The 12,672-nt window shown below is 36.0% G+C and overlaps 2 protein-coding genes across 3 annotated transcripts; one reads left to right on the top strand and one right to left on the bottom strand.

The window, feature by feature from the left end:
* Positions 1 to 4,704: 4,704 nt before the first annotated feature.
* Positions 4,705 to 9,786, top strand: LOC108204700 (probable boron transporter 2). 2 transcript variants are annotated; one of them, XM_064081877.1, is made up of 13 exons: positions 4,705 to 4,842; positions 5,253 to 5,472; positions 5,566 to 5,648; positions 5,740 to 5,932; positions 6,074 to 6,212; positions 6,511 to 6,676; positions 6,953 to 7,119; positions 7,216 to 7,389; positions 7,483 to 7,578; positions 7,778 to 7,915; positions 8,035 to 8,354; positions 8,534 to 8,801; positions 9,199 to 9,786. In XM_064081877.1, exons 2-13 carry the CDS (start codon positions 5,369 to 5,371, stop codon positions 9,475 to 9,477), a joined length of 2,127 nt encoding a protein of 708 aa, XP_063937947.1. In that variant the 5' UTR covers positions 4,705 to 4,842; positions 5,253 to 5,368; the 3' UTR covers positions 9,478 to 9,786. The 2 variants fall into 2 exon arrangements, with proteins under 2 accessions (XP_063937947.1, XP_063937949.1); XM_064081879.1 differs by having other exon boundaries at positions 4,715 to 4,842; positions 5,360 to 5,472; positions 9,199 to 9,717.
* A 70-nt stretch (positions 9,787 to 9,856) lies between these two features.
* Positions 9,857 to 12,374, bottom strand: LOC108204701 (polygalacturonase At1g48100). The gene is made up of 6 exons (XM_017374264.2): positions 11,807 to 12,374; positions 11,560 to 11,727; positions 11,241 to 11,285; positions 10,927 to 11,134; positions 10,745 to 10,826; positions 9,857 to 10,645 (listed from the first exon to the last, which is right to left on the bottom strand). The coding sequence occupies exons 1-6, from the start codon at positions 12,242 to 12,244 to the stop codon at positions 10,141 to 10,143; spliced, it is 1,446 nt and encodes a 481-aa protein (XP_017229753.1). The 5' UTR covers positions 12,245 to 12,374; the 3' UTR covers positions 9,857 to 10,140.
* Between the last annotated feature and the right edge of the window lie 298 nt (positions 12,375 to 12,672).

Below are 12,672 nucleotides of genomic sequence, written 5' to 3'. Positions count from 1 at the left end.
AACACTTATTGAGGCCATCAAAAGAACTAACGTCGTGACACTCCTGCTGCTTCTTCGCTATGTTGTAACAAGATCCAGTTGGACTGTAGGTTGCATCGTAGATGCAACTCGGTCTCCAACTGTCTCCTGTCGTGTCTGCAGATATCCAATGAGACATCGAATAACTCTTCCCGACAAACAGAGAGTGTCTACCCAAGTCCCAAACACGTGTCCAGCCTCCAGTTTTGAGACTGAGCCTGTAGACTTCATAACGATGCTCTACATTGGCTACTATTAACAAGTCCCCTGATGATTCAACCAAATAATGATCATAATATTCCCTAACTAATGTCCTTTTTGGATTGAACGAACGAACCACTCTTTTTTCATCAAAAAACACGATTTCCCCATCACCACGTACTGCAGCAACATTATCTTTATACCAAATCAAGTCCTTAAAATCACTATTGGAGACGTATCTCTTGTCTTTCAAAAACGTCCACTCTTTGCACTCATTGTCGATCATTGCAATCCCACTGAAGCTATGAGAAACTGCCATAACGCCTATAACGGGATTACGAGGATCAGAGCCAGGAGCATGATAGACCACGCCCTTTCCTAAATAGTGATGAAGCTCAGGGAGATCAATAACAGCTTTTGTAAGCGGATTTATCAATTTCAACGTATAATCAGAGTGATTTTGGCCTAGGATCCAGCCAGTGAAGGACCCCCAATAACGCCAAGACAAATCTGTCACGAACAATGAACTTAGACTCCCATGACCTGAACATAGACTATCCAGGCCTTTTATAACCACATTCGGGGTCTGGTACCTCCTAGCCAAAAGCCAAGGAGTCCGTTTCCAGCAGCTTTTGGGAAGAGCAGAACGCCAGTCTCTGCATACTGATCTAAGACATAGAAAGTCCTTCTCACTAACCACGTACCTATCGACCAACAAACGAAGAAGATCTTGAGGAAGTTTGGACCAGAAATCGCTCATGGTATTCACGTCAGACATGGTAGTTCTTCTGGAACGTTTGTCTGGGTGATTTTTCATGGTCAAGTGCAACGAGTTTAATTACAGGGTTTTTGTTGAAAAGCCCTGTGCAATATATATAGCACAGTTATTATTGTATCCGTGTTCTATACATAATAGGATACATTGCTATCCTTTGCAACATAGAAATAAGAAATTAATCCCTAGATCCTAATTACAATATGATCATGCAACATATGACTCTTAAAGGAGTCGATAGATACGGCCTGCCGACATGAATATTAAGAATTAGAGAACTGTCAAATAAATTGGTTTAGAAAGGGGTCGAAATTGAAATCGATCCATCAAAATAGTTCTTCAAAATCTTGCAAAGGAGCCAATAGTCTTACATTTTTTAAATATCGATTCTTATGATTTCTCAGGTGTACGACATGAATTATTAAAGTTATAATAAACATCAACCAGTACCTCATTCAAATATTAATGTTTAAATTTTTACTATAATATAAAATTTGTAAAATTATATTTTATATGCACCTTAAAATACATATCAAATAGTTAAAAAATATATAAAAAATGAGAGGTAAAAAGAAAATATTTATAAAATTTTACACATTTTCTTGAATCACAACCAAATAAATATTGTGAATTCTAATAGTTTAGATAATATATCCAGATTTTAAAAAATTTATATACTATTTATTTTTAATTTTAATTATTTTCTTTGTTTTAATCAAAAAATAAATAATAACTAAATTTTTTAAAATATAAATATATTATCTAAAGTATTAGAATTCACAACTTTATTTGATTGCGATAATATTGAAGAAAAATATTTAAAGCTCAACAAACATTATCTCTACAATAAAAATAAGGGCTTTTCTGATAAATTCTAAAGTCAAAAAGAATTATTGCAAAAATACTGTAACTTCTTAAAACAAATTGCAAAAATACTATATTTCAAAAAATATTTGCAAAAAAACGGTGGTTGAATATGCAACCATATCTGAAACCGCTAACAACCATATATGCAACACAAATGCAACTTTAAAATTCTATTAAAAATTATATCTAATTGCATAATGAGTTGCAGGTGGTTACAAATGACGAATATAAGTACCTCTGCGGAGCCAATACTAATATTACGAAAGCAACTACAAAAATCAAAATCAAAAATTATGAGCACAATCAATACTCTTAATCAACCACCAGCGTAATCACAAATACAATCATATACACATAGTTATATACATACACCTATATGATACCTTTAATCGAGCCTTATTCAGTTTTCGATTTTGATGAGAGAGGAACGAAGAGATCTAGTAGAGAAATAAAGAGAGGATGGAAGCGCGAGAAAGAGAGAGATAGATAGAGACGAGAGGGGGAGAGAGATTAGCACGGGAAGTAAAAGAGAGAAGCAAAAGGAGAGACTAAAGGGGGTGTATTCAATTGAGATTTTAATGGATTGTTTTTAGTTTATGGATTTTAATGGATTGTATGTTATTTTGATTTTGTGCGGATTCTTGATAAAATGTCGCAGAGTTGATAGGATTTAAGTACAATGCTTCAAAATACCATGGATTTTGGTGGGATTTCAAAAAACTTAAAATACACTGAAGAATGCCACAAAATCCATCATTTTTTGAAATTCAAAAAAAATCCATTAGCATTTGAATACCATCCAATTTTAATGGATTTCAAACAATCTCAATCGAATACCCTCGGATAGCATGAATGAAAAAAAAATGCTATAATATCCCAATCGAATACACTCTCTTTTGTCTCTCCATTAAAATCTTGAGGTATTCAATTGGGATTTTAAATTATGCTACAAAATCTGGTGGTATTCAATTAGGATTGTTTACAATCCATTAAAATCTGATATTATTCAATTGGGATTGTTTAAAATCCATTAAAATCTGGTGGTATTCAAATACTGATGGATTTTTTTTGGATTTCATAAAATTATGGATTTTGTGGCATTCTTCAGTGTATTTTAAGTTTTTTGAAATCCCACCAAAATCCATGAGATTTTGAAGCATTGTGCTTAAATCCCGTCAACTCTACGATATTTCATCAAGAATCCGCACAAAATTAAAATCACATAGAATCCATTAAAATCCATTAACTAAAAATAATCCATTAATATCTCAATTGAATACACCTCTGACCTGTCTAAATAAAATGCTAAATAAGATGCTGTGATTGAGGAAGGGAGAGAAGAGATGTTGATCCGTTAGTTAGTAACATATATTTCCAAACCTCTCAGATGTTATTTCCAAAAACCGTAAACTTGCACGGGTACAAGGGATATTGTAGTTTTGCAATTAATGGGTTAAAATACTGTACATGTGGTAATTTCTCTATAAATAATACTCACTAGAATTGATGAATAAAATGATATAGGTCTGGTTTGAAAATTAGCGGTTAGCGGATTGAAGTAGATGTTTTGACAGTTTTGACTAGCTGATTGAAGTAGATGTTTTGACTAGCAGATTGAATTAGCTGTTTCTCGTAAAACTGTTTGGTAAATAGTTGATTGATTAGTTTAATCTGACACAAACCAAAACCTCTAACCCAAAAAACTACTCAAAGTAGTTTTTTCAAAATTAACTTTTTGCATTCAAACCTCTATTTCAATCCGCTAACTACCAAACACAAATTTTAACGGATTCTAATGGTCAAATCTCTAAAACACCTCAAACCTCTAATTTTGCCCCAAACTTCTAACTTCCAAATAAGGCCTATATACTCCCTCTGTCCCATTTAATTTTATACGTCACGCATTTCAATACTCTTATAAAATATACTCTGTAACTTATTTTTAGGATTTCTTTTCTGAATAAAAATATGACATTCAAACTTTAATTCGTATTAGAAAAATGTTAAAAATAAATTACACTACTGTACTTTATCGGAGTGTCGTGTCCCCGTCCCCCGATGTATATTATCGAGAGAACGGAAGGAGTACATTAATATTTAATCCTAAATAACGGTGACATTTACGTAACAGTCAACAAAAATCTGTCGCTAAATAAAAAAAAAGTTTGTCTAAGTGTGTGCCATGAACACATGCTAAGTACTGAATTCTATCTATGTTGTTGTATTTGCAGAGGTCCATCATTATTAAAAAACAAGAACCAGTCAAAATAAGTCAAACTTATACTCCCCCGTCCCATATTGAGTGACATTGTTTGACTTTCATGGTAATTAAGAAAAAAGTAGTAAAAGAGGTAAGTTTAGTTGAAAAGTGGGTAAAATGGTAGGACCTATCAATATTTTAATAATGGATTTGAGATAGTAGAGAAAGGTAGTTGGTGTAATAGTGTTTGTTTAATAAAAAGAAGTATAAAATAGAGAAGTAGAGAGTGTAATAATGAAAATTAGTGTTCAAAAATATTAATTATGATGGATTCATTCTTTTTATGACGTACCTAAAAAGAATAGAGATCACATAAAATGACACGGAAATAGTAGTTTTTAGTACTAAGCATGGGCAGGCAGCCAGGCACCGGGAAACCGATAAAAAAAAAAAATTGGTGTATACGGTGCTTTAAATATTCTGCACATCCCCGTTAATTTATTCTAATTTCTGCACACCATCAGTTCAAGACAAAGATGCTACAATAGTGTTTATCCGTTTCCCAAGAAAGATAAAACTTCCTACTATAGACTAACCAGTGTCACACACACAGTAAAAAAGAAACAAGAAACGATGCTTATATATTTGTTGAACCAAAGAGTTGGCATGGGTCACACGAGAAGCTGCTGGGATACTTGCTACTAGCCAGCTGTTCATCTTCTGTCAAGCCCATTTTTTTCTACCTCTTCACACCCAACTTTTCTATCCTGCCTGTGATTTGGTAAGTAATATAGTGACATTTACGTTTAGCCACTTTTAGATGTACAAAGTTTTTAAATTTGTCTTGATGTTTTGCTTGATTGGTCTTGTTTTTAAGTGCCCATTTGTTTTACTTTGTAAGATTTGAGTGTGTAAAGATTTTAGATTTGGGCTTGTGTTGTTGAGCATCTGTCAGTGAAGTTCTTTTAGACCCACATTGTAGGTGTCTTTAGTATCCTTTTTTACAACCCTTTTTGAGCTTTATTCATTTGGAATTTTTGTTCACATTTCTGTTGGTATTTACATGTATATTCCCTTTAGGATTTGGAAACAAGAATGCAAAAGGTTTGTGTTGTTGTGCTTTATACATGTATATTATATTGGTCCACTTTGTAATTGTAACTTGTTTTGTTTCTTGTGATCTTGAATCAGTTGAACAAGTCTATGTTACTGTATCTATGATTTGATAGAATATATCAAGAAAATCTTGGGGTAGTAGAAGCTATTGCTGTTTACTTGCTTGTGTTTCTTGAAAAAAGGAAGAAAACATGGAAGAGAGTTTTGTTCCGTTTCGGGGGATCAAGAATGATGTTAAAGGGAGGTTGATGTGCTATAAACAAGATTGGACCAGTGGTTTTAAATCGGGTGTAAGGTATGTTTACATTATGCAATCATAAGTTCGAGGATTTATATGGAAATGGACATTTGCCGATAATCTGGATCTCCAACATATTTGTCTTTTCAGGATTTTGGCCCCTACAACATATATATTTTTTGCTTCAGCAATTCCTGTGATATCATTTGGTGAACAACTGGAACGAAGTACAGGTATGTGAAAAAATAGAAATTCTTATTCATCATTATCCTGTTTCACCATTCTCATGCAATTTTGCATTTAAAACGTGCCTTGGATCAACAGATGGTAAACTCACAGCAGTGCAAACTTTAGCTTCTACTGCAATATGTGGTATTATACACTCTATATTGGGCGGTCAACCTTTGCTTATTCTTGGAGTTGCTGAACCTACTGTACTTATGTACACATTTATGTACAACTTTGCAAAGGATAGACCAGAGCTGGGACCAAATCTCTTTCTAGCTTGGACTGGATGGTATATTAGTTCTGCTTATATTATAAAGAGATGTTGCACATTTGCAGTTTAACATTTATTCTGTTGAAACATGAAGTCAGTGTAGAAAATTGTTTAAGTTTCTTTCTAATGGTAGTGCCTACATGGAATTTGGTTTTGCAGGGTATGTATTTGGACTGCAATTCTGTTGTTCCTTCTGGCTATTCTAGGAGCATGTTCAATCATTAATAGGTTCACTCGTCTGGCGGGAGAATTGTTTGGATTGCTTATTGCAATGCTCTTTATGCAGGAAGCCATAAAAGTAAGTGGCAATCTTTTAAAGGTTTCATCAGTTGGTATTCAGATTTGATATACCGGAAACAAAATATGGTGGTTTTTCGAGCAACAGAACATATGGGTGACAAAAAATTGTCTGTTTCTTGGTTAGGGGTTAGTAGTTTTTATGGTTACCCATAAAAAGTGGCTATAATGTGTTTCAGCTCATTGGCACTAAGAAGCATTGTATTCTTTTGGACATGATTTTTGCGGGACTACTTGTCTTTTTGAGTATTCATGTGTAACCATGTCTCTGTGATTACTAAATTACTTGATGGATGTAGGGACTTATCGATGAATTTCGTGTACCGAACAGAGAAAATCGCAATTCGACTGAATACCTTCCTTCATGGAGGTTTGCCAATGGGATGTTTGCCCTGGTTATGTCATTTGGCCTTCTGCTCACCGCATTGAAAAGTAGAAGAGCAAGGTCTTGGCGTTATGGCTCTGGTAAGCATCCTCACAATATTTTTAGATGATATGGGATCAAATGAAACTTCAATTATGTGCATCCTCGACCCCGTCTCCTTTAAAGAAAGGAAAGTACCTGGATAGTACTGAACAATATTGATGATGGTAAATGGCCTGACCAGCATTTAGTGTCACAAGGAATTCGGATCGTCCTCTGGGATAAAAAGAAATAGTTGTGTACTTCCTTTAGGTAGCTTGAGGTGCATGAATCATGTTCCCCTCTTCTGAGACTTTTATCCGTGTCTACTTACACAGGTTGGCTTCGAGGCCTTATAGCGGATTATGGTGTTCCATTGTTGGTTGTTGTCTGGACCGCTGCCTCTTATATACCATCCGGGAATGTTCCAGAGGGAATTCCAAGGCGGCTTCTCAGCCCAAATCCATGGTCTCCAGGTGCATACAGCAACTGGACAGTCATGAAGGCATGTTTTTTTCTTGATGCAGAAGCAGTTTATGTAGCTTCTTTCCTCTCTTGAACTAATTTCGTAACATATATGTATGTGATTTCTGACTTTTAGGATATGATACAAGTGCCAGTCCTCTACATAATAGGAGCTTTTATTCCAGCCACTATGATTGCAGTTCTGTATTATTTTGACCACAGTGTAGCATCTCAACTTGCTCAGCAGAGTGAATTCAACTTGCGAAAGCCACCTTCATTTCATTATGATTTATTTTTGTTAGGATTTATGGTAAAGATAAATGTTTCTTATCTTCCTGATAAGCTGTTTTCTATAATTAATACAATCACCACTGTAATTTAGTGACTTGTTCTAATGTTGCAGGTCATATTCTGTGGTCTTACTGGGATCCCACCATCAAATGGTGTCATTCCGCAATCTCCAATGCATACTAAGAGTTTGGCTACACTTAAGCATCAGGTTTCTATATATTACTGACAAAAACTTTACCTTGTGGCGAAATATTTTGATTGAAGCTGATTATCATGTTGTCTTCACTAAAAAGAAAAACATTTACCTCCATATAACTGCATCATCTTGCACAATATACATTCAGTTTATCACATGTATATTCACAGAGCTAAGCATATTCGTTGCTGATTTGTCCTCTTGCATTCAGCTTCTTCGAAATCGATTGGTAAAAACAGCACGTGAATGTTTGGGTAAGAATGCCAGTTTGGTTCAAGTATATGGAAAGTTGCAAGAAGCCTATCAAGAGATGCAGAGTCCTCTAATTTACCAAGAGCCATCAGCTCGAGTAGGGTGCTTTCATGACTTTGTCAATACATCCATATAAGATAGTTTTCTTTCATATCTATTCTACTTTAAGAACTACATACTAATACATGCATTGTTCAAACTTTATTCTTGGCACAGAGATTAAATGAATTGAAAGAGTCTACTATTAAATCAGCTTCAATCATAGAAAATATTAATGCTCCAGTTGATGAGTCGATATTTGATGTTGAGAAAGAGATTGATGATTTGATACCTGTTGAGGTGAAAGAACAGCGGGTCAGTAATTTAATTCAATCTTTAATGGTGGGAGGATGTGTTGCAGCCATGCCTCTTCTCAAAAAGATTCCGACATCAGTACTCTGGGGATACTTTGCATACATGGCTGTCGAAAGCTTGCCAGGAAACCAGTTTTGGGAACGGATCCTCCTGCTATTCACATCTCCGAGTAGAAGATACAAGTAACTACCAACAGATCTAAACTATATTTATAAATTCAGTTATCTCGTGTACTTATAACTGAATTTCTGCAACTAACCAAATGCTAGCTACCTATAGATCCAAACTATATTTTTAAATTCAGTTATCTCGTGTGCTTATAACTGAATTTCTGCAACTAACCTAATGCATCTGTTTTCAGAATACTGGAGGATAACCACGCAACTTTTGTGGAAACTGTACCTTTCAAGACAATCGCCTTTTTCACAATTTTCCAGACTGCTTACTTATTAATCACTTTTGGAATTACCTGGATTCCTCTTGCTGGGGTTTTGTTCCCTTTGATAATCATGCTTCTGGTTCCTATCAGACAATACATTTTGCCCAAGTTTTTCAAGGAGGGACACCTCCAGGATTTAGATGCAGCTGAGTATGAAGAGGCATCGGCTTTACCATATAACCTTGCAATGGTAAGATTTTTGTTCTTCCAATGATATAAACTAATGCAGTTATACCTTCTACATTCTCTCTTTTGGTCTTTCTATAGCGTAAATTGTGTATTGTATATTTAAGTAAAATGAATCTTTTTCCATGATTATGAAAAATGCCTTGCTCTCCTGTTGATGGTTTGTTTTATTTTCTTATAATATCTAATGAAAATCCAATGACAATTCTAGAAAACAATTCTTTTATTACTAATTTAAGATCAAATCTATTTTCTCAAAAGGGAGGACCACAAATGTCATCAAGTTTATGTTATCTGCATTATATTTAGAGTCGATGGTTGTCTTATACTTGGGTTGTCTCATTCTTTTAATCAACTTTATCTCTGCTTCTATTCTTATTTCTTCATGTGTCTACTTGCAGGACACAGAGCTAGGTTCTAGTGCTTCATTTGCTGATGACAGAGAGATTTTTGATGATGTGATTACCAGAGGCCGGGGAGAGATCAGACGAATGTGCAGTGTGAAGTTGACAGGATGCAGTGAGAAACCACGGAAAAGTTTTGTTAAGAGTTTCTCTGATAAAGGATATAGTCCTCGATTAAGTGAACTCAGAGGAGATCTAAGTCCTCGGTTTGGAGGCAGAGGGCCATTTAGTCCCAGGGTGGAAGGAAAACCTTCACTTTTAGGAAAACAAATCTGATAGTCTAGGAAAGATTCAAGTCTTTGTCAAAATTTAATTCATTGCTAGATTATTCAGGAAAAAAAAGAGTTTAACAGATAGCTTGCAACAAACATTGGCTCGCCGCCTCTATAACATGCTACAATTCTTGAAAATGTTCAGCTTCTGTAGAACTCCATGAATGGAGCAAATGAGTTCCATATCCATGTATAGGCTCTGTAAATGTTATGTTCTGCAAACATTTGTCAACATTCTTCCACAGTTCTTGTATCCATGTAGCATGAGGAACTCTTGATCAATATGAAAGAAGAAGTATGAATTCTTATTGCCTTAAGAGCTGGAGCAGTGGAGATCAAAACCTGGTAATATTCAAGAAGAATTTCAGACATTGCAGAAGCAATAACACCAATCCTTATAGATATAGATATACACTAATATATTATGTCACATCCAGTAGTTACATACTACATAGTAGATAGTAGGCCAAAATTCACATCACTCAGTATGGGAAAGAAATCCCAAAGGGATGGATCTTCTGTGACCAACAATCAGCCAAGATCCATGTTGAATTCTAATACTTCTAACTTATGGATCTCTATTTTACAATCCATATCTATATATGCAGTATTAATCCATATATAACTATCTATGCAGATTGCAGATTGCTGACACATTGTATAGCTCTCAAGAACACTGCAGTCTGTAGTTCTCCACTTCTGAGGCAGGCTCTCCGTCGAGTAAACAATCGATAGGGGGAATTGTCAGTGTTTCTTGATTTCCATATGTATTCCAACAGAAAGGATCATCCACCAGTTCCCCTTCTTCTGGAAGCAGCTCTACTTCTGACATGGTTATGTTCGTGCAAGGCACAGTGTCGCTGCAGGCAAAATGGATTGGAGGGCTCCGGACATCGTAAGTTCCCTTAATGTTCCTGAATGATATGTCTCTCACGTATACAGCTGAAGTCTGGTTTAAGCAGGCCTTGTTTGAGCAGTAGTACTGGTCTATGATCACGCAGTTTCTCACATTTTCCATCTGAATGTTTTCAAATGATATGTCTGTTACTGACCCCGCCCCGCCTTGCCACGTCTTGATCCTCACCCCGTTGTCCGAATCCTTTATTATAGCATTCCGGACAGTAATGTTCGACACACATGCCTGAGAATTGTGAACTCCTAGGCTTCCAATACTAAAATTCACAAAAAGTTGAAAGCTCAGAACAGTGTAAAAGGTCGAATACCATACGACGTCACTAGGCTATCAATGAATCCCGAATAAAATTACATACCTTATACCATGACTAGGGCCACACGTGACACCTTCAATGTTGACATTAGCACACCCAGGTCCAATAGAAATGCAATCATCTCCTGTCAAAATAAACAGCAGGGCACACTTCTTAACATTAAGTTCACGAGCCAAATACAAAATCTGCAAGAATCTCTGTGGAGCATAGGTTAGCAGTGGTACCATTTCCAATTACTGAGTCATATATGCCAACAAATTTTGTGTTTTCAATGTGAATCCCATCAGTGTTGGGGCTAAGCTTAGGCGAAGAAATGGACAATTTCTCAATCAACACCCCTTCACAACCGTCGAATTTCATGTGAAACATTGGACTGTTCTTGATTCTGAGACCGCTCACCACTATATTCGAGCTCATGAAGAATCGGATTAGCTGAAAACATAAAAAGAATTGTACAGTTGTTCAGTTAACATAATTTGTAATCTGTACATTACTAATATAATTAAGCTGTAATCAAGTTTAGGATTGTTCAACTCACAGCAGGGCTGTCACATGGTCCAGGCAAAGTTGATCCATTAGGACCCTGAAATTGCATTTCTTGATTCATTTAGTACACTGAACATAAATGCATGTACTAGTACAATTAATTGGGCTATTTTCAAAAATATCCGAGTTGCAGAAATTATTATCAAAAATACGGCGCAACCTCGTTTGCAAACGCCAGTAACCTGGAAATCAACTGTGTTGCAACCTCAGTTGCAATTTTCATCATATTTTTGAAAATAAGTTCGAGAATATGGATATTTTTGCAAATGTCTCAATTAATTTTATGTATTTCAAGTGTCTGGAGAAAATACCCTGTGAGGTTTGCAAGGAAGTTCCCACCATTGCTCACCATTTCCTTCAATGGTGCCTATTCCAGTGAATGTCATATCATCTAATCTGTAAAACACAAGCCATTGCTTGTTGCTGTCCTTTTCAGGCCAGCAATCTGGACCATTAGGCGGCATTAGGACTCCGTCGACCTACATGACATGAAAAAATTTCACCTCTGAGCAAAAGTTACATTTTTATGGACAATAACAAAAAAAGTTATGTTCTTACTTGAAAGATGAGGCCTGGTTTACAAGGACCATAAAAGACAGTTGAAGTGATCATAAAAGTATAATCTGAAGGAGCTAAAACAACAGCTGACTCTACAGCACAGGCTGCTTTCCAGGCATCCCTGAATGCTGCAGTATCATCAGTGGTGCCATCTCCCACTGCCCCGAAAGACGTGACATCGAACACGCAGCCTGTGGAGCTTCCAGGGTCATCAGAAACTGGGGGAGGATCAGTGTTTGGGTCTGAAGGAACTGGAGGAGGATATGAAGGAGACTGAGAAACAGGGGGCTCAGGGCTTGGTAAAACAGGGGAGGGTGAAACAGGGGATTTCTTGGGCTTTTGCTTCTTGTGATAATGATATCTTCCTTGTACATTGTTTGAATTCAAGAACAATAGAATCACAATGAAAAAACATAAATTCCCACGAAAGAAATCCATTCAAAGTAAATAGTACTTTTAAGATTTTCAAGTGCAGAATAAGAGGAATGTGAGAACAAGAGAGGGAGTTAACAGTTGAGAGAGCTAGTGGGATGGACCATTTGAAGTTGGAGCTGTTGTTATATAACTAAAATGTATGGATTTTAAGTACTGAGAAAAGGTTCTTCAGGACAAAATCTTCATGCACCAGACTGACACGTGTAAAGCTCATGTTGGACATTATTATATGCTAGGGGAGATTAGTTCTCTGTTGCAATTAGGTAGACTGGTCTCTTCTCTGTTTTTCTCCAGACTCCAGCCCGGTAACAACATTTTTACTACATAAAAGCGTCGTAAATTTTATGAGCGGGACATACGGGATATGTTTTGTTCGGGAACTTCTAAGTTACATGAATTTATTTATTTTTCTGAGATCTAGTCTGCATGTT

The sequence above is a fragment of the Daucus carota genome, chromosome 1, assembly GCF_001625215.2.
Source record: "Daucus carota subsp. sativus chromosome 1, DH1 v3.0, whole genome shotgun sequence".
In the NCBI taxonomy this organism is placed as follows: Eukaryota; Viridiplantae; Streptophyta; class Magnoliopsida; order Apiales; family Apiaceae; genus Daucus; species Daucus carota.
The sequence above is the reverse complement of the archived record's forward strand: the minus strand, read 5'-3'. Positions and strand labels throughout refer to the sequence as shown.